Consider the following 25007-nt stretch of genomic DNA (forward strand, 5'->3'; position numbering starts at 1 on the left):
TTATTACAGACTCGCCGTTGCATGAACCAAGCCAGCACTGGTTCTACGTTCAACTTCCCAGGATTTAGGGACCGACTTCCACTATGAGTATTGAAACAGAGAAAGAGAAACCATCCATCGATGAGAATCAGGAGAAAGAGGCCGGTGCGTTTCGTGGCTATGTGGTAAGCACATTCACCACCCTCTCATTGCAGGTGGAGAGTCTAATGCTCGGCAGAGAATCTTTCAGTATGGCACATCCAGTGAGTATGTGCTGCAACTTGTTGCTACTGCCTGTGCACTTGGTTCTGGCGTTGGCATGGCGCTGGTCAACCTTGTCTTTGGTGAGTTCATCACGCTCATCATTGACTATATTGCGGGCAACTCGGACGCTCCCACCTTTCGCAGTGACGCCGGCCGACTTGGGTATGTGTGCAATGAACTGGCTTTATAGCGGCGGACAGCGGGCTAATCCGAGAGCAGTCTTTACTTCTTCATTATTGGCATTGGGCGATTTGTCCTCACCTATGGATACAGTACATTGTTCACGATTGCCGCGTACCGGATCACGAGAAATATACGCCACCTATATCTGAAAGCAGGCCTCAGTCAAGAAATCGCCTTCTTTGACGGTGGAACCAGCGGATCGATTGCCATGCAAGTTACATCAAACGGGCGACTCATCCAGGCCGGGATATCAGAAAAGCTGGGGCTCGTGGTCCAGGGGATGTCCGCCTTCATATCTGCCTTTGTGCTGGCATTCGTCACGCAATGGAAGCTGACTCTCATCTGCTGTTGCATTGCTCCGGCCACGCTTCTCGTGATGGGGGCTAGCTCCACGATTGAGGCTTCTATTGAAACTAAAATCCTCAATATTCACGCGCAAGCCGGAAGTTTTGCAGAGAGTATTTTGTCGAGTGCCCAGACGATCCACGCCTTTGGGCTTCGATCGCGACTGGTGGGCGATTTCGATACTAAGTTTTTGCAAGCTTCACGAAATCTCGGAAACAAGAAGAGTCCGCTATTTGGTTGCTTGTTCTCTGCAGAGTATTGCATTATCTATGCGGGATTCGGTTTGTGCTTTTGGCAGGGAATTGGGATGATAGCCAGCGGAGAGGTTGAAGACCCGGGTGATGTTTTCATGTAAGTTTGGTCTTGACCCTTATCGATATAATTCTAATCATAATACTCGCAGTGTGCTCATGTCGGTGATTGTGGCTGCGTCAAGTTTGACCGCCATAGCGCCGTACCTGATTGACTTCACCCGCGCTGCTTCAGCAGCTTCAGGGCTATTCCGGCTCATGGATCGCACTTCAATCATCAATCCCTTCGGCAATTTAGGACAAAAGCCGACGGAGGTGACAGGCAATGTTGAGTTTGACCACGTCTCATTCAGCTACCCCACGCGCCCTGGTGTCACAGTGCTGAATGGTTTCTCGCTGCATATTCCTGCTGGCAAAACGACGGCCCTCGTTGGACCAAGCGGGTCTGGAAAGAGTACCATCATCGGACTGATCGAGCGGTGGTATAACCCATTGTCAGGAACAGTGAACCTTGATGGCCAACCCATCGACTTGCTTAACCTCAAATGGCTGCGGCAGCAGGTTAGGCTTGTTCAGCAAGAGCCTGTGCTATTTGCGGGTACTGTCTTCGAAAACATTGCAAACGGCCTTATTGGTGCGCCGTGGGAGAACGAATCGCAACCCAATAAACTAGCTCGAGTGCAAGAAGCCGCCAAAGTTGCCTTTGCCCATGATTTTATTACCGCCCTCCCAAATGGTTATGACACTGTAATTGGAGAGCGAGGTGGGTTGTTATCAGGTGGCCAGAAACAGCGAGTTGCAATTGCTCGAAGCATTGTCTCACAACCACGAATTCTTCTTCTCGACGAGGCAACCAGCGCACTTGACCCTCACGCGGAAGGAATTGTTCAGCAGGCTCTCGACAACGTCTCGCAAGGACGCACAACAATCACTATTGCACACAAGCTGGCCACCATACAGGGTGCTGATAATATTGTAGTTATGGAAAAGGGCCGTATTCTTGAGCAAGGCACGCACAGCTCACTCCTGGAATCCAATGGTGCCTATGCGCGACTGGTGCAAGCTCAGGATCTTTCCGTGCCCTCGCCAGATTCTGGAGGTATTTCAGACAGCGTGGAGGATACGGATGAGAAAAAGCCGGGTGGATTTACTGGTGAGTTAACTCGGTACTCAACGTCGACAAGAGGACTTTTGGAGGAGCAGGTTAGTCGGGATGATTTCGACAATTGGGAAAGAATAGGACTTCTCCACACAGTTTGGCGACTGATAAAATCGACCCCCGAGCTTACGTGGACTTATTTGGTTCTGGTATTAGGATGCTTGGGAGCAGGTAAGACTGGCGTGTGTTGGGGCAAGACTTCTGGAGACTGACGCTAATCGAATGGTAGCTGCTTCATATCCTGGTCAAGCTATTTTGATGTCCAGGTTCATTGAGGTATTCCAGTTTACTGGAGCAAAAATGCAGGAAAAAGGAAACTTTTTTGCCCTTATGTTTCTCGTGCTGGGACTCGGTTCTCTCGTTGTTTATTTCGTCGTCGGATGGTCATCCAACATTGTGGCACAGGTAGGACGATGCACGCAATTCCTGGCTAGATTTCGCCTTGACTGATTCCATGCAAGACACTAAATCACAAATACCGAAAACAAATTGTCAACGACATCCTCAAGCAAGACCTGCAATTCTTTGATCGTGCTGAAAACAGCACAGGCGCCCTGACAAGCCGAGCAGACTCCTATCCACAAGCTGTATTTGAGCTTATGGGTTTCAATGTTGCTCTGATACTCATTGCAGTCATGAGTGTATTGGCTTGCTGCATTCTTGCCTTGGTTCATGCATGGAAACTCGGCCTTGTTATCGTCTTAGCGGGACTTCCACCCATGCTGGCATCCGGCTATGCTCGTCTTAGAATGGAGGCCGCAATGGATCACAAAATTTCGAAAAGATTTTCTGCGAGCGCGTCAATTGCTTCGGAAGCAGTGAATGCCATTAGAACGGTATCTTCCTTGGCTATAGAGAAGTCAGTCTTGGAGCGATACACTCAAGAGTTAGATAATGCAATTTCGGCTTCCGCCAAACCAATGCTTCTCATCATGCTCCCTTTTGCATTTACTCAGAGTGCTGAGTACTGCTTCCTGGCACTTGGCTTCTGGTTCGTCTAACTTCCCCATATTCTCTCCTTATTCCGCGCAAAGCACTGTCTTTGAACTTGACGCTAACCCTGGGATATTCTTCGGGTAGGTATGGATGCCGGCTGGTCTCATTTGGAGACTTGAGTATGGTGAATTTCTTCATTTCATTCTTGAGTGTATTCTTTTCTGGTCAGCAAGCTTCAGTGCTCTTTGGCTTCTCGAGCAGTAAGGCGATTGGTCCAGCACATCCATAATGCAAGCTGCTAACAGCTGTTTAGGCATGACGAAGGCAACAAATACGGCCAACTACATATTTTGGCTTGAGCAGCTTCAACCCACCATCCGGGAAACTGATGAGAATTGCCACATCGGCCCCAGCGACTTCAAATCCCTCGACCTGGAGAAGCTTCAATTCTCTTATCCAATGAGGCCCCATGCCCACGTACTCCGTGGCGTTGACCTTAAGGTAAGCCAGCCCAATTCATGTTCCGTTTTCTCTCTTGCCTCACCATTTCTCTTCTTACCAATTTCCCGCTAGAGTGTCAATTCACTTGACTAACATCTTCTGCGCAGATCAAGAAAGGGCAATTTGTGGCATTCGTTGGCGCATCCGGTTGTGGAAAAAGTACCATGATAGGCATGCTCGAGCGTTTCTACGACCCAGTAGTCGGACACCTCAAGATTGACTCCACGGCACTGGACTCTATCAACCCGCGGCTGTACCGGGATCAGGTGGCCCTTGTACAGCAGGAGCCCACTCTCTATCCCGGCACTATTCGCGAAAACGTCTCCATGGGGGTGCCGACAGAAGACGTATCAACGGTTTCTGACAGAGACATTGAAGCTGCCTGCCGAGCAGCCAACGCGTGGGATTTTATCTCTTCGCTGCCCGATGGCCCCCAGACCCTCTGTGGAAGCAATGGCACGCAGCTCTCTGGTGGGCAACGGCAGCGTATTGCGATCTCCAGGGCGCTTCTCCGTAACCCACGCCTGCTGCTACTGGATGAAGCCACAAGTGCATTAGACACACAGTCGGAGAGAATTGTGCAAGATGCGCTGAATGAGGCAACTTCACAGGGGGATAGAATCACGATTGCAGTCGCCCACCGGTTGTCGACTGTTCGGCATGCGGATATTATCTGTGTATTTGATGGTGGAAGGATTGTGGAAGCTGGCACCCATGAGCAGCTACTGGTCAAGGGCAAGCTCTATCCAAAGATGTGTGAAGCTCAGAATTTAGGCACATGATCGAAGCTGGAGATAAATTACACTGGACCAACAGAGAGAAACCATAAAAGTTATCTTCAATCTAAAATATCCGAACAGTTTGTTTAAAAGATTGTTGATAGTAGTATATCTTGAGCCACTTGCATAGAATGAATGCTGAGCAGACATGTCTTTTGTACCTGTACTTAATAACCAAGTAATAGCAGTGCCTACCATAAGTATTAGAGGAGCTCCTTCCGGTAGTCGGAGTGTTCTGCTTGTCGTGCTTCCTTTTTCTTCCCTCCCACGCAACGCGAACGGGAAGCAACGAGTATAAACAGCCAGAACGGGGACCACAATACCCCGTCAACACACCCAAATCAACTATTGTTGGCTAGAAAGGAGCGTTCTGAGAGGATAATGCCTTGAATGGGAGTGTATTCTTGTCTGGAGAACTATCTAATGAACGGATATCTCTGAGGCTATATAGAAGGGGAAGGAAAGGCCAAGAAATGATCTATCAAGAAGTCGAAGTGATAGATCACCAGGGACCTCGTATAGATGTCCCCGATAAGGATCCCGAGATAGCTGGATCCTTTCCAACAACTATTCTTCACCTAGCTAGCTACTAGCAATCCATCATCACTCCCAAATCGCTTTGCTTTGGGCTAAGCCCGTTGATGTGGCCATGGTGTTTGGTTGGGCCGTCGGGTCCTGGAAATGATCAATACCAACAGTTTCCGGGGGAGACGGTTGGTTTCTTAAATTAATTGATTGTATCATACAGTAGCGTTGTCAGAAGCGAAAAATATACATAAAGCAGTTCTGAGCATCTATCCACATGGCACTCAAGCCAGTACTCAGAGGCTCTCAGGAACAGGTTGGGCCTGCTGTTGGTTGTGTTGCTGACATCGCGACTTGGCTCTATCTGATTGCTGGTGCTAGATACTTCCCACGTTTGTCGTCATTTTGTGTGTAAAGCAAGATACAGAGGTGTGAAAAAGGTACAGCTTGATGATACCTCTAGAATGAAGGAATCCAGTTGAGACAAGCTGTGCCATCTTTGACTCACTGGATTTCTCGCGATTAGGACGTGAAGAAAAATGATGCCAAGATTTCCACTCTCAGCGTCTTCGTGGATTTCGCGAACAAGTGACGGCCTTATTTTGTAATTTAGTTGAATAATGCACTTGAAGTGATGAAACATTTTGACCAGGGAAGTGCTGAGCAATCTCCGACCAAGACATTCCCTCTCGCTCCTTCAGCCGCACCAAAAGTGCATTGTTCTCGGACGAGTACAATCGTGGCTTTCCCAAAATGTTGGGTGGAGGTCCAACCGACTTCGATCGATCATGCTTCCCACAGCGATGGTGAGGATCTTGTGGGAATGGTACTAGTACCGGCTCCGGCATAAAGGTGAAGAAATAAGCTGGTTTCAATCCATCAGACTGAACTGTGAAAATGGCGCGTCCAAGGATGTTTTGGTTTTGAGGGGAGCAATCAGACAACATGGAAGTATGACTGCCTTCAGAAACAGGCCCAGCGGTACAGCTGGGTTTCTTTTTCCGATGTTGTCGTTTTTCACCAAACCGCTCAGCAGATTCAATAGAGTGTCCAGCCGCACAATGGTTGCTATTACTAATTCCCTGTCCATCTCATGAGCTTTCTTACCACAACAGCTCAATTCATTCGGAATGGGAATGAGAATTGCGAGTTGGGAATGACACTCTAGTTTGGGGCGGGTTTTTCCAGTTGGGGGAGACACTACTTTTGAACAGAGATCTCAAGCAGCTGCCAATACTGCTGCAGAGTCATAGATTCACTCACGAAGCTGATGTCATAATTCTGGTTGGGCCAAATCAAGGATGATCTTGCCGGCTATTATTAGAATTTAGGATTTACTATGCGGAGCTTTCGAGAACATTCCACACTTTCGCAATACGTCTCGGCTAGAAGACTTTATGTAATCTTTATGCTAAACATTTGGAGAATACTCCAGTCATTATTACATCCCCATAAAAAGAAAAAATTCTATCCTTAGGACTTCGAATGATCCCTTGACGGATAGAACCAAAGCAAGAATAGATCGGAAGAAACGAAAAACAGCGAAATTGACGCCGTGCATCAACTCAATCAGAGGTCTTCAATTTACATTTTGAAATAGAAATCTGCAAAGTCCTGGTTAATGGAGCGCGACAAAGCTCTGGCCGTGCTCCGATCACATAGAGTTGTCCATGGCGACAGTGAGTGGCGTAATATGTTGTGGGATGGCTTGAGTCACCGTTTGGTTGTTGTTGACTTGGAGGACGTGAGATGGTTGAAACGCCCTCGGGCTCTTGGACCTACTTCTGGCAACACCCGGCAGGTCATCGCCTCCGTGGGGAAAAACAGGCAAAGGCTCCTGTCCAGTTCAACTGCTGTCTACACATGACGGCCCTCAAACACATGGATAACTGTTTTAGTTGACTCGGTTGATGTCTGCACCGTCAGCCCATGAAGCGGACGGGAAATTCTGCGGAAGGTTCAAGGGTCCGTTGTGCCTGGGGTACGATTGACTAGTAGAATTGAGTACAAAATAGAGGATTCATTCCTCCTCGTGGTCCCTAAATGGCCAGCCGTTGTTTAACAAGGCAATATCCTCCTCATCACCTTCCATCTCCACTGTAAGATTATCTTTAAGCTGTCTGGCCCTTTTGACAGCATCGTCATATCTCTCATTGGTAACCCAACCATCGTCATTCACCCCTATCTGGTCTCGCCACTGGTTCACGACCGCGTTCAAAGCAAACCATATTTCCTCATGTTCGTGAAATGTCTCCAATTCGTCTGGCATGAATTTGACTGTACAATGAATACCTTCTGTGTCCGGAAGGAGAGACCAATATTCAGTCATTCGGACGAGAGCCCCCATCAGTGTGATCAAATTTCCGCTCCACTGACGACCTGCCCTGTCTACTAGATGTTTGCGAGGGTGTAGAAGAGGGCCACGTAAAGCACTAAGATGGGGCTTGTTGAGTACGCCATTGAAGATACGATAATAGTGAAATAGCGTCTGCCGACGATAAAGCTCGTCGGCTTCTGCTTTTTCGCCAACACTCAACGAGTCATATTCAGACGGGAGTTTCGGTTCATCCAGGTCGAACGGCTCAATAATTTCTGGGTTTTCGAAAGCGCGAGGATAACCAGCCACGAGAAGGCGCGGCTCCATTGTCGTATGCTGCCAGTCTATGATGCAAGAAATTGCGCCGGTCTCGGGGGATATGAAAATGTTATTGGGATTTAGATCTATTAGAGAAATGAGCAAGATACGAAAGTAGGTAAGGCAATGCAGAATTTCAACATACCCGGATGACGGAGTGTCGGTTGGTTCAATGGGTCCGAATCATCTTTTGGGAGGAGGTAGGGAACGAGAGCTAGGTACTTCTCTAAGAGTGCAATGTATTGCTTGGGATCGTGTTTCCCAGGGAAGGGTCCATTATGCGGAAAGTCCAGCTCGAGTGGTTTCCCGTACCTGCGAGTCGACTCGATTTCCTTCTCGGCGATTGAACGGAGGTAATCTTTTGGATTCCTTCCCTGAGTGGACATTAGCTTAAGCAGCTTCAATCAAACGTCCAGAAGATAGACATACATGGGCCCCTATATATGTCAAGCCCAGCCCTCTTCCCGTATGAAAACATATAATCTGCAATAGGTCCGATTCAGAAGCTCTCTGAGATGTCATCCTGCTTATGATCTTCAGAATATAGAGGTGTCTGAAGATTTGGCGGTAGGTCGTGCTTAAAGTAAATGCTGCCAATGGATTTAAACGGGAGATCAAAAAACTTCTTTTCGATTTCCACGAAACTGGATGCTAGCGTGTCTCTCTCTCGCTTTGTCATAGAGAGCCACTTGGTCTCGATCGGTACACCATTGGCTTTTTCCATAAGTATGTATTCAACCCCGGCTGGATTGTCGACAGATGCAGAGTAACTGTAAAGTTTTGGCACTGGGATACCTTTCGACCGCAACAGCTCTAACGTAGCTGCTTCGCTCGCTGTCGCATGACGCCTAGGAAGAGCGATTTTATAAGGTATTTTGGCAATAGCTTGGAAGCCATCCTCCATGGTGAGAAGAAAAACACGATTGAATCCACCCTCGGCGAACTTTGTGATGTTGGTCACCTTGCCATGGCCAGGTTCAATGCCCTGCGCGGCAAGCTCCTTGAAAGCTTCGACGTTAAATCCAACATGGCGTTCCTGGCGCCGAAGGTTCTCATTATATAAGAATCGACCCGATGTGTATGAAAAGAGGTGTTCGTTCGTCGGAGATCCTTGATGGAAAGCTTCTTCTTAGCTTATCAACAGAACAAGAACGTGTAGAGCAGGCAGAACTCACGCGCATCCATTGTCCGGGAAAACGACCGAACGAATCTTTTTGGAAGCAAGGAGAAACAAGCTATTCGACTTGTTGGGGGCATTGAGAGCGTTAATTTACATCAACAATCCGTCGATCAAATGGGAGGGCGCGTCTTTATGTAGCACCTCAAGGGTAAAAATTAAACCTAAAGGCGTAATTCACCAGGCCACTCCGATATGGTGTAATGGTTAACATCGCCGTCTCTCACACGGCAGCTCGGGGTTCGATTCCCCGTGTCGGAACGCATTTTCTTTTTTGCTTTTATGTTTTTTGCCAACTATGACGACATTCAATTTACTACGGAGTACAATAGATCGAAGAGAATATATAGAAAAAGTCTTTTCATATCAATAAATATCAATGAACAAACAAGATATAATCGCGATCAAATGCTACATGTAGTTTTGCTAGCGGAGCTAGACTAGACGGACAGGAAAATAGGAGAATACACATGACAGGCGGAGAGAGACGTCAAAAAAGGGGGAAGTTGAGTTGTTTAGAAGTGGATAGCTTTCGAGTGCGTAGCCATGGCAGCCTCCTTGAAGGCCTCGGCCAGGGTAGGGTGGGCGTGGCACGTCCGGGCAACGTCCTCGGAAGAAGCGCCGTACTCGACGGCGAGGGTGGCCTCGGCGATCATCTCGCCGGCGTTGGGGCCGATGATGTGAACACCAAGGATGCGGTCGGTCTCGGCGTCGGCAATGAACTTGACAATACCCTCGGTGTCGAGGTTGGTCTTGGCACGGGAGTTGGCGCTGAAGGGGAAGGTACCGATGCGGTAGTTGACACCGGCCGCCTTGACTTCGGCCTCGTTCTGGCCAACCCACGAGACTTCGGGGTGGGTGTACATGACGCTGGGGATGGCGCCGTAGTTGACGTGGCCGTAGCCCTTCTGGATGTACTCGATGGCGGCAACGCCCTCCTCCTCAGCCTTGTGGGCAAGCATGGGACCGAACGTGCAGTCACCAACGACACGGATGTGGGGGTGCTTGGTGCGGTACTCCTGGTCGATCACGAGACGGCCCTTGTCGTCCTTCTCAATTCCGGCGTTCTCCAGACCGAGACCCTCGGTGTAGGGGCGACGGCCAATGGCAACTAGGACGACATCGGCGTCAAGGGTCTCCTCCTTACCACCCTTGGAGGCCTCGACGCTGAGGGAAACGGTGGCACCGCTGTCGTCACCACTGGTGACCTTAGTGCCAGTCTTGAACTTGATACCCTGCTTACCCAGGATCTTCTGGGCCTGCTTGGCGATCTCAGCGTCCATACCGGGGCCACCGATCTGGCCCAGGAATTCGACGACGGTAACTTCGGAACCGAGACGAGACCAGACGGAAGCCTACAGCAATTAGCAACGGACGGCTCAACCTCTCTCACTAGGGCAAAGGCATACCATCTCCAGACCAATGATACCACCACCAATGACAACCATCTTCTTAGGAACCTCCTTGAGCTCCAGAGCACCAGTGCTGGTGATGATTCTCTTCTCGTCGATGTTCAGGCCGGGGAAGGGAGTCGACTCAGAGCCAGTAGCAATGAGGATGTTCTTTCCGCGGAGGGTCTGCTCACCACCCTCGTTAAGGTTGACCTTGACGGTGTGGGGGTCAACCAGGGCACCGGTACCCTTGACGTAGTCGACGCCGTTCTTCTTGAGGAGGAACTCGATACCCTTGGTGAGGCCATCGACGGAGGTGTCCTTGGCGGCCATCATCTGCTCAAGGTTGAGCTTGACATCACCAACCTCAATACCGCGCTTTTTTGTGTCGTGAAGGACTTGGTGGTAGAGGTGGGAGTTGTTGAGGAGAGACTTCGAGGGGATACAGCCGACGTTCAAGCAGGTACCACCGAGACGGCCGCGCTTCTCGATACATGCGGTCTATTGAATGCGCAGTTAGCACATATCTCCGGTACAGCCGGAAGTGCGCATGATGGAACGATTGAATGCAGATCATACCTTCATACCGGCCTGACCGGCCTTGATGGCAGCAACATAACCAGCGACACCACCACCAATGATCACAACATCGTGGTCACCTATTCCCAGGAAACCATAATGATTAGCTCAGATGTTCTTCCCCGTAGCTTCCCATGTTCCTTTCCACCGGATCCCAGGCTCTCAACCCCACCACCTCCAACGAACACAACATACCAGCTTCAGCAGCATAACCCCGTCTCGAGGTTCTCAAAAAGGTCATAGAAGGAACAACAAAGGTCGACTGAGCGGACTGGGGGGCAGCAGCGCGGAGGCCCGCCCGCGGTGATGTCCGGGGCAACATGGAGCGGAACATGGCGGTAACGAGGAGCGGAGAGCAAGCGATGTCACAGGATGGGTTAACAATCCTCTAAAGACAGTGAGGATTCAAGTCAATGGACGCAGGGTGGACAGAAGTGACGTTTCCCGCAGTGAAGATTGTTGGGACGAGGAGCTTTCGAGGTTTGGCCAAGGGAAAAGCTGCCGGCCCGGTACGGTATCGATACGGTTAGCGGCGCGTATGTAATCACCCGCCAGATCGGGTTAATTCGGCTGTCACTGTTGCTGTTTGCCGATAGATATACAACTGTAGAATTAGATATCCATTGAATTGCTATGCTAGAAGAACATATAATTTATGTAGACGGAGTACTCTGGAGCTTCTCGTTGAGAGCGCGGGAAAGTGCTGTTTCCCGTACTATGAGGCATTAACGGAGCATCCACTGGGAGTTTCCCGATTAGTACGGGTAGAGTCAACAACTATACAACTATACAATGGAGTGAAGGGTATTTTTAGTAAAGATAGGTTATTATCTAAATTGTATTTAGTCTATTGTACAGGTTAGAGGCAAAGAAGTAAAGGTTGAAGTGCGTGCAATGTAGTAGAAACGCATACAACAGGGATATATATCTCCGCCATCCATGCCTATGCTCACGTATCTATACAAATAGCAATAATCTATTCTCTAAACAAAGGTATACGCTTCATTAATGCACCATTATCATGTCTAGCAATCACCCAGGCAAGCCACCACCCCTCGCAATCTTTTTAGCCCTCTGCTGCCTCCGGTTATGGTTCGCCCTACTACTCTTATTCTCTTCTTTCCGTTGCCGAGAAGCAGCCGTATTCTGTTCCCCAGACGGACCACTTCCTCTACTACCGCCCCTACCGCGACCACGGCCTCCCCTTGGGCCTCCACGACCGCGTCCCCGGCCTCTACCTCCAAAACTGCCATGCGCGTCACTCTCTTCCGATTCTTCATCAGCACGGGGCTTTCTGTACGATGTGGGCGGTAACTCGGGCTGCGCCATAGCTCCACCCGGTGTTCCAGCAGAAAGCGCAAGTCTATCCTCGAGTTTCGAAAGACGTTTCGGATCGCGCTGCAACATAACTGCCCATCCTTCAATCGCCTCGTCAGTCATTCCCGTCTCGCCCTTCAATGACGTCCGTGGCTGGGAGCGGCGGGTGGCTGAGTCGCGTGCAAACAGTCCAGGATTCGATCTGTAAGATTTGAACAGGGAGAGGTCCAGATCCTCAGCCGTGGCGCGACGGTTTTGCGCTTCTGCCTCGGCGTCTGTGCTGGCGGGGACGGTGTCAACGGTACCACCAACGTCAGCGGCGTCGTACGTGTCATCGCGTTCATCATCGTCAGAGTCGAAGGTCGCCAGGGCGGAGATGATAGCTGCCTTATTAGCGGCATGCTTGGAGCGGTCTGCGAGGACATCGTCGGCTGTGAGGTCGTCTTCGCGGCCGAAACGGAGTTTGTTGCGGGCATTGGGGTCGTTAGAGTGGGCGAGTTCTGCGAGGTCCACGTCCTTGTCGAAGATATTCTTGCGTGCGAATGATTCATCCGCTTCAGCGATCTCGGGAGGTGGTGAGTTTGGTGCCATGGGATCAGGGTTGATGATGGATTGTGGGATGGAGAGATCTTCGGTTTGGTCGAGGGATTGGAGTTCAGGAGGGAGAGAAGAGTCGAGAAGGTGTGCAACCACTGTTTCAGGGCCATCGCCGTAGTAGTCCAGTAGTCGAATGACATATCCTGACCCCAGGTCTGGGAAGAGATCCTGGATCTGCGTGACGAGGGACATCCTGTGTGCATGCAGCTCTTCACCACCAGATATAGGCACGCCTCGGCCCTTGCCCTTCTCGACCGTCTTTTTCTTCTTTTGATAGCGATGATGGAACACCCTCGACTCTGTTTGATATGTTCGCAGACTGGACACCAGATCCTCTCCGCGTTTCTGCGGGTGGTCCGTGAGATATTTCTCCAGACGAGCAAGCAGATCAGAACTGCAAACCAAGTCAGAGAGCAGTGTAGGCTCTTTTCTCGTTTTTGACGTGCCAACCCCCGCAGTCGCCTTAAGACCAAAGAGCTGATCTAGAAGAGACGACAGGTTCGGTTTCGACTTCAGTAACGACGTCAACCCAACGTAGACATTAGCCACAAAAACCCTCCGCAGAGTCTCTCTGGGTTGTGCTTGATATGCATCTGAGAGGGTATCCAAATAATCGGAACCCGCCATGAGCACTTGACCACATGTGGGCAAGGTTGAAGCCAGAATAGTCAACGTGCGGATATCCGCGTCGACAGCGGGGGTTTCAGAGGTCTTTTTGTTCATGAGTTGTTTGATGATTGATGATTTCGCCTTCTCAACACTGGCTGTGATGGTTCCATGGTGTTTATCCCATGCATCTAATAGTAAACGTTTCAGGGCAGCACTGGACGGATAACAACAGCACAGATTGCCAAGGAAGTTCCAAGCCAGTAAGTCTGCCGGTGGTGAGGATAGATCGAGTAGTATGCGTCTTGTGAGTAGGAAGGATAGCTTTCGAAGTGTTCGTCCTTTTAGTCCCAGCTTCAGACCTGCCTCTCCCGAGGTGGCCAGTTGGTTGTAAAAGGAGGATAGGAACAAAACAGCAGATTCATCCTTGGAAGCAACATCTTGGAATATCTTCACCGGGGCATCTATCCGGACCCCCAGGAGCATCGTCCATGCATCTATACATGCTTCCCACTCGGCCTGTTGTAGCGTAGTCCGGACCGCGGGTGGTGGGACCGGTGCGAGGGGAGGTAGATCAGCCATTAGAGCGTTAAATAAAGAAAAGAACTAGAAAGAAAAAAAGCACACAGCAAGGGTATCAAGAACAATATTACTGCAACAACTGACTGACAATCTGCTCTTGTATCTGTACTTGTACCTGTATGGCTATGGCGACGTCGGCGGGAGTCGGTTTCCCGAAGCGGTTAGCTCCAGATAGGCGAGCGCCAAGGCTTCCGCCCGCACAAGAAAAGCGCCAAATCGTTATCAATTTTAGGCCAAGCGAAAATCGTGCATTTTCAACCTCAACGGCCATCATCACCTTACCGAGCCACGCAGTTCAGGTCTTGATTGGCAGTAGCCTGTGAGTTCTTCTTGTCGTCCGTCATTCCTACAATCACTAATTCTTCCAGCATCTCTTAATACAACGGTCAAGATGTCTTTCCAGAAGCCCGAGAAGGATTTCGGCGAGGGCCCTGTACGTCTATCTCATTGGAATCCCGTCAATTGACAGCGCTAACAAGTCTTCGAATTATAGAAGGTCCACAAGATCCGTATCACCCTTACCTCTCGCAAGGTCGCCGCCCTCGAGAAGGTCTGCTCGGAGCTCATCGACCGTGCCCGCTCCAAGTCCCTCCAGGTCAAGGGCCCCGTCCGTCTGCCCACCAAGTCCCTTCACATCTCCACCCGTAAGACCCCCAACGGTGAGGGTTCGAAGACTTGGGACAAGTTTGAGATGCGCATCCACAAGCGTCTCATAGAGTACGTGCCCTTATTCCCCGAATGAGTTAGATACGAAGGAATTGGTTGCTGACTGGAACAGCCTGCTTGCCCCCACCGAGATCGTTAAGCAGATCATCATCAACATCGAGGCTGGTGTTGAGGTTGAGGTTACCATTGCTGCTTAAATTCGTTCGTTTCGTTGCGAACGGATTAGGGGAGGGGTTGTTAGTGCTGTCTCGTAACTGGGATGGTGCGTGTGGTTGGCTTGCGGGACATTGGGGTTTGATTACTTCGGATGTCCTGTGGAGTCGGCTTATATACCCTATAGAACCTGAATACAAAAAAGATACGGATTTAAAAGATTATTGTGCCATTGCCATATGCTAAATTCCGTAGGGTGTAAGCAGTAAGCAAGTAATGACTGTTGTCCATGGTATATTACAGTAGTCGCATGAAAAATGCTGCAAAACATAATCCTCAGAAATCAAAGCTCACCCACTCCGTCTTGGGCGGCACACTCGGAATAACGCCATCCCTAAAATACCCATTCTGCAAAAAGAACTCATACTGCTCCATAACCTCTGGTGTATACTCCTCCGGTTTCCCTTGCGCATCTCTAAGACTGGCCTGTTCCGGCGGCCCATCGGGGAAGAAGATACGAACCCAAGTCTGCCGATCCTGTGGATGCAAATAACACGGCGTACCGTCGATGTAATCCACTGGTTGACCCTTCCACGTAGTGAGTTTGTTCGTGAGAGAGTTTCGAATAGTCTGGCCGTTTAGAGGGGGGATGGGATTGAGTTCTTTCGCGTCGTCGACCCTGATTACCGGCGGTGGTCCTGTGCCCACTGGTTGTGATGGAATTGAAGCCTGGGCTGGGGCCTGGGCTGGGGCTTGGGCTGGTTGACCAAATCCTGTAGGTGCGTCAGCAGGCTGGCCAAATCCGCCAGCGGCGGGCTGACCGAATGGTGAGGTCGTGGGTTGTTGTTGCGATTGCTGAGCAGCGGCTCCGAAGGGGTTTTGTGTTGGTTGACTGAATGAGGCTGCTGGTTGGCCAAATGGCGATGCTGTTTGTGAGGGCTGACCGAAGCCAGTCGTGGACGGTTGACCAAATCCTGTTGGAGCGGGTTGCGGTTGTGGTTGTTGACCTATTTGCGCGAATGGAGACGGAGTCTGCCCGGATGGTTGACCAAAACCGCCACCTGGTTGTTGATTCTGGCCCGATATCTGGGCAAAAGGCGATGCAGTGGTAGGCTTTCCAAAGGGACCTGCTCCTGGGGCCGATGGCTGACCGAACGAGGGTTGCCCGAATGCCGGTTGGCCAAATGAGGACGGTTGACCAGCGGAAGGCTGACCAAGGCTGGGTTGTCCAAACGCCGGCTTACCGAAAGCAGACCCTCCTCCTACACCGGATGGCTGTCCAAATGCTGAACCTGTTCCCAGGGCGCTTGGTTGCCCAAAACCAGAGGGCTGCGCAGGTGCAGAGGGTTGCCCGAATGCTGAAGGCTGACCAAATCCTGACGGTTTTCCAAATGCTGACTGACCAACCCCGGAAGGCTGGTCAAAGGATGGGGTTCCAAATGCTGACGGCTGAGAGAAAGAAGGACCAGGACCAGGATCAGGACCAGTCTTGCCCTCTGTAATATCGATACGATTCGGGTGTTCGTTAGCCCCGTCCAGGATGTATTTGATAGCTCCGCTGATATCACGCAGGGCGGCTTCCATCTGGTTCACTGATTCTGCATAGAGCATCTGAGCTTCCTGTACCGCTTGCTCTGCGTTTCCTGTTGCTGCTGCTTCGTAATGTCGTAGTCGTAGTTCTTCAAAACTGTGTTCGCGCTGGGGACCTCCAAAGAGTTGTCTTGGAGCATTCCGTCCAGGACCAAAGCATGAGAAAACCCATTCTGGCCGTCCTTTACCAGCGGTCAAGTCGGTTTTGATATCATCCGCATTGACGCTGTAGCTGTATTCCGTAAGTATCCTAGCAGACAAAAGTAGAGTAACCATTGACTTACTTTTGTGCTTGTTGAGCCTGGGGTCCTGTACGGCCTAGCGCCGGTTAGATGAGTAGCATATGCCATATCCAAAAGAATGAACGTACCTCCGAAACCTCCGCCAGAGAGAGCCCCAAAGCGGTTCCCCGACGTGCCCATTGTAGCTTGGCCCGGATGTTCATTTTTGCAGCGGTCTGATAAGCGTTAGTGATAGAGAACATGAAATATACTCAGGTGAAGACTTACCTCCAAATCTACACCGGCCTTGTAGGAAGAAATTGCAGACGACCATTTTGATGTCTCTATGGCCGGAGTCTCCTCAAGGAGAGGAATCTGCGGTGATAAGGCCTCGTAACGAATGGTTCACGGCGGACCTTCAATCGGCCTAGAAATTCTCACTGAGGGCCTGAATAGAGACCCCAAGTATTAATCTAACGTTTGAAATAAGAAAAAGGTGAGGATATGCTCTTTTCAGCGAAGAATGGACGTGTAGGCAGAGAGGTTGTCGAGATGAAGAGCGATGCCTGCGGTGATGTACGTTTTTTTCGGTAATATTACAACCCGAACAGTAGGCATCTATAGACAATTTAGTTTACGAGATACATGAATAATAAAAGATAAGACAGTAGAATAAGAAAAGCAAGAATTCATTCATGCTAAGGCTAGAAAATAAACACCATAACTCCGGTTGTGTTTGCAATGCGACTACAATCCCATGCTAAATCTCCATAAACAAGCATATCGAATACACACCACACTCAAAATTACTACCACCGGGGTATTATGTGTTGCGTACGGGCATGCTCTGCTTGAGAACATCCCAGTTCAAGCCGTCCACCTTCTTTCCACCTAAAGACTCAAGGTCCGCAGAGAGCCCGCTCAGCTTCCCCGTCGCAAGTCGTCGCATCATGACAGTATCCTTGGCACCGTGCAGCGCCTTTGTGCTTCCTTGAATAAGAGCCTCCTCAAACCATTGTTCCTCCTTCTCATCCAGCGGGAGACCAATCAGCTCCATGGCCCGTTTGCTTCGTATTTGACCGGCGGCGGTCTTGTGGACGAATACAATCAACTGTTCGAGATAGCTACGGCGCAGCGACTCGTCGTTCTTTCTGGTGAAATAGAATGCCTCCGTAATACTGGCGCGGCAAAGGGTTGCGAAGAAAGCTTTCTGGACCTTCTCTGTCGCAAGCGGCGGGCTGACGGTAAAGTAGTATGCCATGACGAGGCTGTCATCGTGCTTCGGGAGATTCGAGAGGGTAAGGACGTAGAGGATCTCGTCTGGGAAGGTCGGAATGATGGAGGGCTCGGTCAGAAATTCGACGGCGCGCTAAACAGTTAGCTGTCAGTCCATATCATCACCACGCTTCCATCGGAGCAACATACCCTGAATTCCAAGCGATCCAGATTCCACAATCCTTCAATGAACAGCCTGTACTTCTCCGGCAGATGGCATCGACGCGCAAAATGTGGGGCGGCATCTCCAGCAGCACGACAGTCCTTCAGGATATAGTAGATCAACGCTTGCTTGTGATGGATGTCCAGCGGCGATGAGGTAATGTGTCCAACGAGCGTCCGGAGGTCTGAATTAGATCTGGGAGGATAGAGTTTCGTAACTAAACGCGCACAATCAGCATCCATCCACTGGCTAGTATTGATAACTTCGCAGTCTGCCACTTACCTGCTTTGACCCCGAGCAATGCTAGCAGTCGGTCTGCGAAGAGCCTGTTCTCCAGCGCACGGCGGTTGGAGGTGATCTGCTCAATGACCTTGCCATCGTACACAAAATTCCTGTTAAAGGAGAATATAGTATCGAAATCGTCCCACGGAGCCATGGTGTCTGCTTATGCGGTTGCTGTTGTTGTTTTCCTGTCTTCCTTCATCGTCTTTTCTGCCGGCCATAAATTACTGTAATTTACAGATCGTATCAGTGACATAAGCCGGGCGGTGTTCTTTGTTATGGCAGAAAAAGACGCCTTTCCCGATGCGGCGAAAAGGTAAACAACCGCCCACTTTCCACCGCCGCCGAAAATCAACAAACCCCGACGACCACAACACCTTCTCGCCTCGATGCGGCTGTTGCTCGCATAGTATACTCGAAAATGTCGACAATCGCAAAGGGCAGGCCGTCGCGCCGTTCTGCTCCCCGAAGAAGCTACGTTGTCGAATCGACGCCTGATTCAGAAGACTCCGGCAATGTCACCCCGACCCCCTCCAACCACGGCGGGGAAGACGACGATGAAGAGGAGGAAGAAGAGGAGTACACACCGGTCCCCAAAAGAACTTCGATGAGCAGACAGTCCATGCCCAGACAATCCATGACCAGACAGTCTCGACGACAATCCACGGCTTCGGCCGCCTCCTCGGCCTCCACAACTTCGAGGGCCTCTTCAAGGGCCTCTACGGCCTCGAGACCAGTGTCGAGAGCATCGAGGGCATCCAGAGCCCCCACCGCCGAACCAGCTACCCCGAGTACTGCGCGCCCCGCACGAAAATCGCGGCGATCGATGTCAGGCGAGCCTGTACAAACGTCCCAGGCCAGCGATTCGAACGAAGATGGCGATTCCGTCGCTAGTATGGGAGGAGAACCCCAGTCACCTTCACAAGTAGCGGCAGCATCTTTAAAGAGAAAGAGTATGGACCCCCCCCGCCAGAGTAGTGGCCCCATAACCCACCTGGAAAAGTTCTCACTCCCGAATCCAGAGACATCAGCATCGCCGCAATCGCAATCGCAAGTGCAAGCGCCGTCACGACGAAGCAGTGTTGCACCGCTCGCCGATATCACCGACTCCACCGTGAACCAGACGCCGAAGCCCGCAGAGGAGCAAAAGTCGCAGATCTCCATTATCAATCCGAACACGACGGTCCTCGAGAAGCCCATGGACATTATGATAAAGTCCCGCAACGTTGCGCCGCCAGAGCCCCAGGAACCCGAAGGGCCGAAGACCCGCTTGATGATGACGACTTTGGTTCTAACAAACTTCAAGAGTTATGCAGGACAGCAGATTGTCGGACCATTCCACGCATCGTTCTCTTCCGTCGTCGGACCAAACGGATCCGGAAAATCGAACGTCATCGACGCCCTCCTTTTCGTGTTTGGTTTCCGGGCCAGCAAGATGAGACAGGGCAAGATTTCGGCCCTTATCCATAACTCCGTAGACTACCCCGACCTGCCGTACTGTGAAGTCGAAGTCCATTTCCAGGAGGTTGTGGACCTGCCGACCGGACAACATGAAATAGTCCCAGATTCCCAACTGATCATTTCACGCAAAGCGTTTAAGAACAACACCAGCAAATACTACATGAACGGCAAAGAAAGCAGCTTTAACACAGTCGGGGCATTCCTGCGCGACCGCGGAGTCGACCTCGACCACAAACGATTCCTCATCTTGCAAGGTGAGGTCGAATCCATTTCGCAGATGAAATCCAAAGCGGCCAACGAGCACGAGGATGGACTTTTGGAATACCTCGAAGACATTATCGGCACGTCAAAATACAAGACCCCCATTGACGAAGCCGCCAACGAACTCGAATCGTTGAACGATGTCTGTGTCGAGAAGAACAACCGTGTCCAACATGTGGAGAAGGAGAAGGCAGGCCTCGAGGACAAGAAGAACAATGCGCTTTCTTATATCCGCGACGAGAACGATATGGCAGAGAAACAGTCGGCCTTGTACCAGATTTACATCAACGAATGCCTTGACAACATCCGTGTCACAGAAGAAGCGATCTTGCAAATGCAGGAACTCCTGAATCTCGAGCTCGAGAAACACGAAGGCAACCAGTCTGGCATTAAGGATATCGAAAAAGCCTACAAACGTGGGTTGAAGGAATACGAGAGCATGGAGAAAGAAGTCCAGAGCTTGACGAAAGAAATGGCCAAGTATGATAAGGAATCGGTCAAATTCGATGAGAAGAAGAAGTTCCTTGTCGGAAAGCAGAAAAAGCTCGAAAAGTCCATGCACTCTACGCGCCTGGCGGCATCCGAATGCCAGAGTTTGGTCGAGAAGCACACTGACGATATTGAGAAGAAGACGGCGGAAACCAACGAGCTCGAGAAGGAGATGAAGGCCGAAGAAGAGGAGCTGTCGACAATTCGTGACGGACTGAAGGGCAAGACACAAGGCCTGTCCGATAAGATTACTGCCAAGCAACGATCCTTAGAGCCATGGGACGAGAAAATCAACCAGAAACAGTCCGCGGTTGCTGTTGCGCAAAGTGAACTCGACATCCTCCGTGAGAGAAGCAACGCTGGTACCGTCCTGTTGGAAGAAGCGCAGTCGAAGGTCTCGTCGATTGAGGAAACGCTTGCCGCCAAACAAGACGACCTGGAAGAGCACAAGTCCCAGAGAGCTACGCTGGAGGAGGAAGTGGCCAAGCTCAAGAGTGACCTCAAGAAGTACTCTCAGCGGGAGCCGGAGGTTCGCACCCACGTTTCTAGTGCACGTCAAAAGGCGGACGAGGCGAGGGCCAGTCTGCAAAGCACCCAGAACCGTGGCAGCGTGTTGACCGGTCTTATGCGTCTCAAGGAGTCTGGACGTATTGATGGATTCCATGGAAGATTAGGAAACCTTGGTACGATCGACGAGAAATACGATGTCGCCATTTCGACCGCGTGCCCAGCGCTGGAGAACATGGTTGTGGAGTCCGTTGAAGTTGGTCAGCAATGTATCGACTATCTCAGGAAGAACAACCTTGGTCGTGCCAACTTCATCCTTCTCGACCGTTTGCCCCGCAGGGACATGTCGAGTATCTACACCCCCGAAAGTGTCCCACGTCTTTTCGACCTCGTCAAGCCCAAGGACCCGAAGTTTGCACCAGCTTTCTACAGTGTCATGCAAAACACACTGGTTGCCAAGGACCTTGAGCACGCAAACCGCATCGCTTATGGTGCTCGTCGCTGGCGTGTCGTGACACTGGACGGTCAACTCATCGACGTTTCCGGTACCATGAGTGGTGGTGGAACACGCGTTGCCCGCGGTGGAATGTCTTCGAAGCAGGTCGCCGATACGAGCAGGGAACAAGTCACCAAACTGGAAGAAAACCTCGAGGAGACGGAAAGGAAATTCCTCGTCTTCCAGGAGAAGCAACGGAATATCGAGGCTATGATGCGCGAGAAGACCGAAGAGATCCCTCGAGTCGATACCAAGATCCAGAAGATCACGCTCGAAATCGAAAGTGCCAGTCGTGCTCTTACTGATGCCCAGCGCAGAGTCAAGGAATTGGGCGTAGAACACAAGCCTTCCAAGGGCGACGCTGGCCAGGCGGCCGCTCTCGAGAAGCAAATTGCTTCCCTTGAGGGGGAAATTGAAGGACTCCGTGAACAGAGAGGCGGGATTGAGGAGGAAATCCAAACCCTGCAAGACAAGATCATGGAAGTTGGTGGTGTCCGATTGCGAAGCCAGAAGGCCAAGGTCGACGGTCTGAAGGAGCAGATCGGCCTTCTTGCTGATGAGATCTCCAACGCTGAAGTCGAGAAGTCCAAGAATGAGAAGCAGATTGCCAAGCACCAGAAATCTCGTGCTGATGCTGAGAAGGAACTTGAGCAGGTCTCTGAGGGTCTGGAGAAGTTAGAGGCGGATGTGGAGAATCAGTCCAACGATGCATCTGGCTGGAGGCAAAGGGTTGAGGATGCTCAAGAGGTAAGATTATATTACTACATGCTCTGTTGACTATGGCTAACTAATACGGTGTAGGCTCTCGAGACGAAGAAGGGTGAACTCAAGTCTATGAAGGATGAGCTGGATGATAAGGTTGCGGAGTTGAACGAGAGCCGGGCTTCTGAGATTGAAATGCGCAACAAACTCGAAGAGAACCAAAAGGCCCTTTCCGAAAACGAGAAGCGAGGGCGCTACTGGCAGGAGAAGCTGTCGAACTTGACTCTTCAGAATGTCAGTGACCTTGGCGATGACGAACATGAACCCGCAGAGCTCCAAACCTTCACCAAAGATGAGCTGGACGAAATGAACAAGGAGTCTCTGAAGGCTGTTATCGCAGCACTCGAGGAGAAGACCCAGAGCGCGCCTGTCGACCTGTCAGTCATTGAAGAGTACCGCCGCCGTACAGCCGAACACTCGTCCCGTTCCGCCGATCTGGCCACAGCACTGGCATCCCGTGACAGCGCCAAGGCACGCTTGGACGGTCTCCGGTCCGCTCGCTTGAACGGATTCATGGAGGGCTTCAGCACTATCTCGCTCCGTTTGAAGGAAATGTACCAAATGATCACCATGGGTGGTAACGCGGAACTGGAACTGGTCGACTCGCTCGATCCGTTCTCGGAGGGTATCATGTTCTCCGTGATGCCGCCGAAGAAGAGCTGGAAGAACATCAGTAACTTGTCTGGTGGTGAGAAGACGCTGTCCAGTTTGGCGTTGGTGTTTGCACTCCATCATTACAGGCCCACGCCGTTGTATGTCATGGACGAGATTGATGCTGCCCTCGACTTTAGAAACGTGAGTTTGCCTCCTACCAATTATATGGGTGTTTACTGACTGGTTAGGTCTCGATTGTGGCGTCGTATATCAAGGAGAGGACGAAGAATGCACAGTTTATCGTCATTTCGCTCAGAAACAATATGGTAAGTTTTTGTCCTCCACTTTTATTAGACCGTTATCTGACCATCAACAGTTCGAACTTGCCTCTCGCCTGGTGGGAGTGTACAAGGTCAACCATATGACCAAGAGTGTAACTATCGAAAACAAGGATTATATCACGGGACGATAATGATTTTGGTGAATGGTTTATGAACATATGCAAATTGCCTACGGTTGGGGTTGGTGTTCTTTTATTGCTTTGGATTGAATATACTATGCAAAGGGTTCGGGTTTTGTTCTTGTTCATTTTCATGGTTTATTTTTATGTTGGTCTCTTGAGCATTGGTTTATATATGATTCAATCGAGTAAATATGCACTCGTTTATGACAACAACTCATTCATAACAACAACGGAATTTAAACAAACACAGCATCAAAATCGGATATCAATCTTGTGTCAAACGGACTAACAGAACGCTTTCAAAAATAAACTAATCCTCCTCCTATATACCTTTCCGGATCATGGCTTATGGTGACGGTGATGCAAAATCTTCCCCAGAAGTCCGTGATGATGTTGCTGCTGAGGCTAATGCTTTGAACCGCAGTTAGCAAATCGTCCAACGTATCTTTCCTTAGGTGACTTCGAACTTACCGGTCCATGATGGCCGTGATGACCGTGGTGCCCATGAGGACCACCATGATGTCCGAAACCAGCCGGACCAGGACCGCCAGGACCACCAAAACCACCGGGACCATGATTTCTAGGGCCATGATGATGCCCTTGAGGTCCAGGTCCAGGCCCGAAACCAGGACCGTGGTTGGGACCTGGACCACCAAACCCGGACCCGAGTCCTTCGATGTGGTTGTATGGAGGCGGGTTATCGTGGCGACCGGCACCCGGTGGACCGAATTTCTCGAAGCCGGGGTTGTGGCCCATGGGACCGGGACCGCCAAACCCTCCTGGGGCGTGGTGTCCGTGGTGATGGCCATGATGTCCGGGGCCGCCAGGACCGCCAAAGCCAGCGGGGCCTCCGAAACCGCCAGGACCTCCGTGGTGACCACCGCCGGGGGGACCGTGATGATGATGATGCTGATGATGGCCGTGCATGTTGGTTGGATGTTTTATTCGGTGTTCGGTATGTTCGTTTGATGTATGTGGTGTAGATGTACTTGGTGATTGTAGATGAAAAGGCTGATGAGTGATAAGAGGATAATACTGGGCTACCACCTCTTTATATACTCTTCCACTCGGTGATGCCTCGGTTTAGCCTGTCACTAACGAAGTATGAGGATGAGGCGTCGCCATTGAGTATACGCAAGCCCGGCCCCACCAGGGTGTGGCGTAGTGGCGGACATGATTTGGCCGGTACGTTCCCAAAATTTCCTGAATATGACATGACAGGTGCCACTGCTAAGAGAGGCATGGATTACGTGGGTAGAATCTTGTACGCCATTCAATTGAATTGAACATCGTAGAAGTCTGGTTGCTGTTGAGTTTGGGTGTTGAAGTTGTAGGGCCGAAAGATCTCCACGTGGAGTTCCTCAGCCCTACGCAACGCGTGCTTAATTTAGCACAGCCTTCCTAGGCAACTGCTTAAAACTACGGGGTACCATACGCGTTCGTTGTTTGAGTGGGAGATAGTCGTTTCTTATTTTGGGTTGGCAGAAGATACTACTACTGCACTAACTAAGGCGCTATTTCTCTTCATATTGCTGTTATTCCGAAGATACCCGGAGCAGATTGCACTGCCCGCAGTGTTCTAAATTGACCATGGTAACTTTCCTTGCTTTCTCGCCAAAGAGGGCATCGTGTTTTCTAGCGTATTGTTGCGCGAGAACTGAGTGATTTCGTGAACTTGCCAGGAAAGTGTCATTGCGAGCAAAGTGAGGGTGGGTATCATCTTCTGCAGCAATTTTGTCAAGCAATTGTTTGACTGCTTTGAATAATTTGCCCTGTGACCTCCCTCTAGACTTCTAGAAAGCAGTGTTGCAAGTCGCC

At 50.6% G+C, this 25007-nt stretch overlaps 11 protein-coding genes and 1 non-coding gene across 12 annotated transcripts; 5 read left to right on the top strand and 7 right to left on the bottom strand.

Moving 5' to 3' along the window:
* Positions 1–83: 83 nt before the first annotated feature.
* ASPGLDRAFT_27396 (ABC transporter ATP-binding protein) lies at positions 84–4400 on the top strand (the record flags this gene model as incomplete). Its single annotated transcript, XM_022543655.1, has 9 exons — positions 84–164; positions 218–405; positions 463–1122; positions 1175–2352; positions 2411–2586; positions 2643–3172; positions 3262–3377; positions 3431–3618; positions 3726–4400. The coding sequence occupies 9 exons, from the start codon at positions 84–86 to the stop codon at positions 4398–4400; spliced, it is 3792 nt and encodes a 1263-aa protein (XP_022399264.1).
* Positions 4401–5001: 601 nt separating this feature from the next.
* On the bottom strand, positions 5002–6103 carry ASPGLDRAFT_49369 (uncharacterized protein). Its single transcript, XM_022547086.1, has one exon. The coding sequence runs from the start codon at positions 5867–5869 to the stop codon at positions 5483–5485; it is 387 nt and encodes a 128-aa protein (XP_022399265.1). The 5' UTR covers positions 5870–6103; the 3' UTR covers positions 5002–5482.
* Positions 6104–6942: 839 nt separating this feature from the next.
* ASPGLDRAFT_67996 (uncharacterized protein) lies at positions 6943–8461 on the bottom strand (the record flags this gene model as incomplete). The annotated part of the gene is made up of 3 exons (XM_022549214.1): positions 6943–7583; positions 7703–7926; positions 8166–8461. The coding sequence occupies 3 exons, from the start codon at positions 8459–8461 to the stop codon at positions 6943–6945; spliced, it is 1161 nt and encodes a 386-aa protein (XP_022399266.1).
* Positions 8462–8923: 462 nt separating this feature from the next.
* Positions 8924–8995, top strand: ASPGLDRAFT_t114. The gene has a single exon. It is a non-coding gene; the product is annotated as a tRNA-Glu (tRNA).
* Positions 8996–9179: 184 nt separating this feature from the next.
* On the bottom strand, positions 9180–11309 carry ASPGLDRAFT_49372 (dihydrolipoyl dehydrogenase). The gene is made up of 4 exons (XM_022547087.1): positions 10900–11309; positions 10705–10784; positions 10144–10626; positions 9180–10089 (listed from the first exon to the last, which is right to left on the bottom strand). Exons 1-4 carry the CDS (start codon positions 11036–11038, stop codon positions 9250–9252), a joined length of 1542 nt encoding a protein of 513 aa, XP_022399267.1. The 5' UTR covers positions 11039–11309; the 3' UTR covers positions 9180–9249.
* Positions 11310–11551: 242 nt separating this feature from the next.
* Positions 11552–13903, bottom strand: ASPGLDRAFT_49373 (ASCC2 family CUE domain-containing protein). Its single transcript, XM_022547088.1, has one exon. The coding sequence runs from the start codon at positions 13804–13806 to the stop codon at positions 11737–11739; it is 2070 nt and encodes a 689-aa protein (XP_022399268.1). The 5' UTR covers positions 13807–13903; the 3' UTR covers positions 11552–11736.
* Positions 13904–14094: 191 nt separating this feature from the next.
* S10a (40S ribosomal protein uS10) lies at positions 14095–14846 on the top strand. Its single transcript, XM_022547089.1, has 4 exons — positions 14095–14125; positions 14175–14239; positions 14300–14523; positions 14585–14846. The coding sequence occupies exons 2-4, from the start codon at positions 14198–14200 to the stop codon at positions 14667–14669; spliced, it is 351 nt and encodes a 116-aa protein (XP_022399269.1). The 5' UTR covers positions 14095–14125; positions 14175–14197; the 3' UTR covers positions 14670–14846.
* ASPGLDRAFT_49376 (FG-nucleoporin nup42) lies at positions 14832–16960 on the bottom strand. The gene is made up of 4 exons (XM_022547090.1): positions 16725–16960; positions 16586–16672; positions 16500–16533; positions 14832–16447 (listed from the first exon to the last, which is right to left on the bottom strand). Exons 1-4 carry the CDS (start codon positions 16768–16770, stop codon positions 14962–14964), a joined length of 1653 nt encoding a protein of 550 aa, XP_022399270.1. The 5' UTR covers positions 16771–16960; the 3' UTR covers positions 14832–14961.
* Positions 16961–17259: 299 nt separating this feature from the next.
* On the bottom strand, positions 17260–18310 carry ASPGLDRAFT_27403 (ELYS family protein; the record flags this gene model as incomplete). The annotated part of the gene is made up of 3 exons (XM_022543656.1): positions 17260–17805; positions 17862–18091; positions 18157–18310. The coding sequence occupies 3 exons, from the start codon at positions 18308–18310 to the stop codon at positions 17260–17262; spliced, it is 930 nt and encodes a 309-aa protein (XP_022399271.1).
* A 176-nt stretch (positions 18311–18486) lies between these two features.
* On the top strand, positions 18487–22283 carry smc4 (condensin subunit SMC4). Its single transcript, XM_022548141.1, has 4 exons — positions 18487–19109; positions 19179–21914; positions 21968–22117; positions 22172–22283. Exons 1-3 carry the CDS (start codon positions 18578–18580, stop codon positions 22000–22002), a joined length of 3303 nt encoding a protein of 1100 aa, XP_022399272.1. The 5' UTR covers positions 18487–18577; the 3' UTR covers positions 22003–22117; positions 22172–22283.
* Positions 22284–22649: 366 nt separating this feature from the next.
* ASPGLDRAFT_555425 (uncharacterized protein) lies at positions 22650–23458 on the top strand. The gene is made up of 4 exons (XM_022548143.1): positions 22650–22668; positions 22728–22927; positions 22975–23052; positions 23103–23458. The coding sequence occupies exons 2-4, from the start codon at positions 22763–22765 to the stop codon at positions 23196–23198; spliced, it is 339 nt and encodes a 112-aa protein (XP_022399273.1). The 5' UTR covers positions 22650–22668; positions 22728–22762; the 3' UTR covers positions 23199–23458.
* A 28-nt stretch (positions 23459–23486) lies between these two features.
* On the bottom strand, positions 23487–24246 carry ASPGLDRAFT_49379 (uncharacterized protein). Its single transcript, XM_022547091.1, has 2 exons — positions 23661–24246; positions 23487–23600 (listed from the first exon to the last, which is right to left on the bottom strand). The coding sequence occupies exons 1-2, from the start codon at positions 24114–24116 to the stop codon at positions 23595–23597; spliced, it is 462 nt and encodes a 153-aa protein (XP_022399274.1). The 5' UTR covers positions 24117–24246; the 3' UTR covers positions 23487–23594.
* Positions 24247–25007: the final 761 nt, after the last annotated feature.

This window comes from Aspergillus glaucus, assembly GCF_001890805.1.
Source record: "Aspergillus glaucus CBS 516.65 unplaced genomic scaffold ASPGLscaffold_15, whole genome shotgun sequence".
NCBI lineage: Eukaryota > Fungi > Ascomycota > Eurotiomycetes > Eurotiales > Aspergillaceae > Aspergillus > Aspergillus glaucus.

Bases quoted from the DNA above. Each gene is read 5' to 3' on its own strand.
- ASPGLDRAFT_49376 (XM_022547090.1), bottom strand. From the start codon at position 16,770: ATGGTCGTCTGCAATTTCTTCCTACAAGGCCGGTGTAGATTTGGAG. The intron at 16,673-16,724 runs GTAAGTCTTCAC...AACGCTTATCAG, and splicing joins AGGCCGGTGTAGATTTGGAG to ACCGCTGCAAAAATGAACAT. The intron at 16,534-16,585 runs GTACGTTCATTC...AACCGGCGCTAG, and splicing joins CTCTGGCGGAGGTTTCGGAG to GCCGTACAGGACCCCAGGCT.
- ASPGLDRAFT_49379 (XM_022547091.1), bottom strand. From the start codon at position 24,116: ATGCACGGCCATCATCAGCATCATCATCATCACGGTCCCCCCGGCGGT.
- ASPGLDRAFT_49373 (XM_022547088.1), bottom strand. From the start codon at position 13,806: ATGGCTGATCTACCTCCCCTCGCACCGGTCCCACCACCCGCGGTCCGG.
- smc4 (XM_022548141.1), top strand. From the start codon at position 18,578: ATGTCGACAATCGCAAAGGGCAGGCCGTCGCGCCGTTCTGCTCCCCGA. The intron at 19,110-19,178 runs GTATGGACCCCC...TCCCGAATCCAG, and splicing joins AGCATCTTTAAAGAGAAAGA to AGACATCAGCATCGCCGCAA. The intron at 21,915-21,967 runs GCCTTCTTGCTG...TCCAAGAATGAG, and splicing joins CGGTCTGAAGGAGCAGATCG to AAGCAGATTGCCAAGCACCA.
- ASPGLDRAFT_49369 (XM_022547086.1), bottom strand. From the start codon at position 5,869: ATGTTGTCTGATTGCTCCCCTCAAAACCAAAACATCCTTGGACGCGCC.
- ASPGLDRAFT_555425 (XM_022548143.1), top strand. From the start codon at position 22,763: ATGTTCTCCGTGATGCCGCCGAAGAAGAGCTGGAAGAACATCAGTAAC. The intron at 22,928-22,974 runs GTGAGTTTGCCT...CTGACTGGTTAG, and splicing joins CTGCCCTCGACTTTAGAAAC to GTCTCGATTGTGGCGTCGTA. The intron at 23,053-23,102 runs GTAAGTTTTTGT...GACCATCAACAG, and splicing joins TTTCGCTCAGAAACAATATG to TTCGAACTTGCCTCTCGCCT.
- S10a (XM_022547089.1), top strand. From the start codon at position 14,198: ATGTCTTTCCAGAAGCCCGAGAAGGATTTCGGCGAGGGCCCT. The intron at 14,240-14,299 runs GTACGTCTATCT...TTCGAATTATAG, and splicing joins AGGATTTCGGCGAGGGCCCT to AAGGTCCACAAGATCCGTAT. The intron at 14,524-14,584 runs GTACGTGCCCTT...TGACTGGAACAG, and splicing joins ATCCACAAGCGTCTCATAGA to CCTGCTTGCCCCCACCGAGA.
- ASPGLDRAFT_49372 (XM_022547087.1), bottom strand. From the start codon at position 11,038: ATGTTCCGCTCCATGTTGCCCCGGACATCACCGCGGGCGGGCCTCCGC. The intron at 10,785-10,899 runs GTATGTTGTGTT...TCCTGGGAATAG, and splicing joins GGGTTATGCTGCTGAAGCTG to GTGACCACGATGTTGTGATC. The intron at 10,090-10,143 runs GTATGCCTTTGC...TAATTGCTGTAG, and splicing joins GTATCATTGGTCTGGAGATG to GCTTCCGTCTGGTCTCGTCT.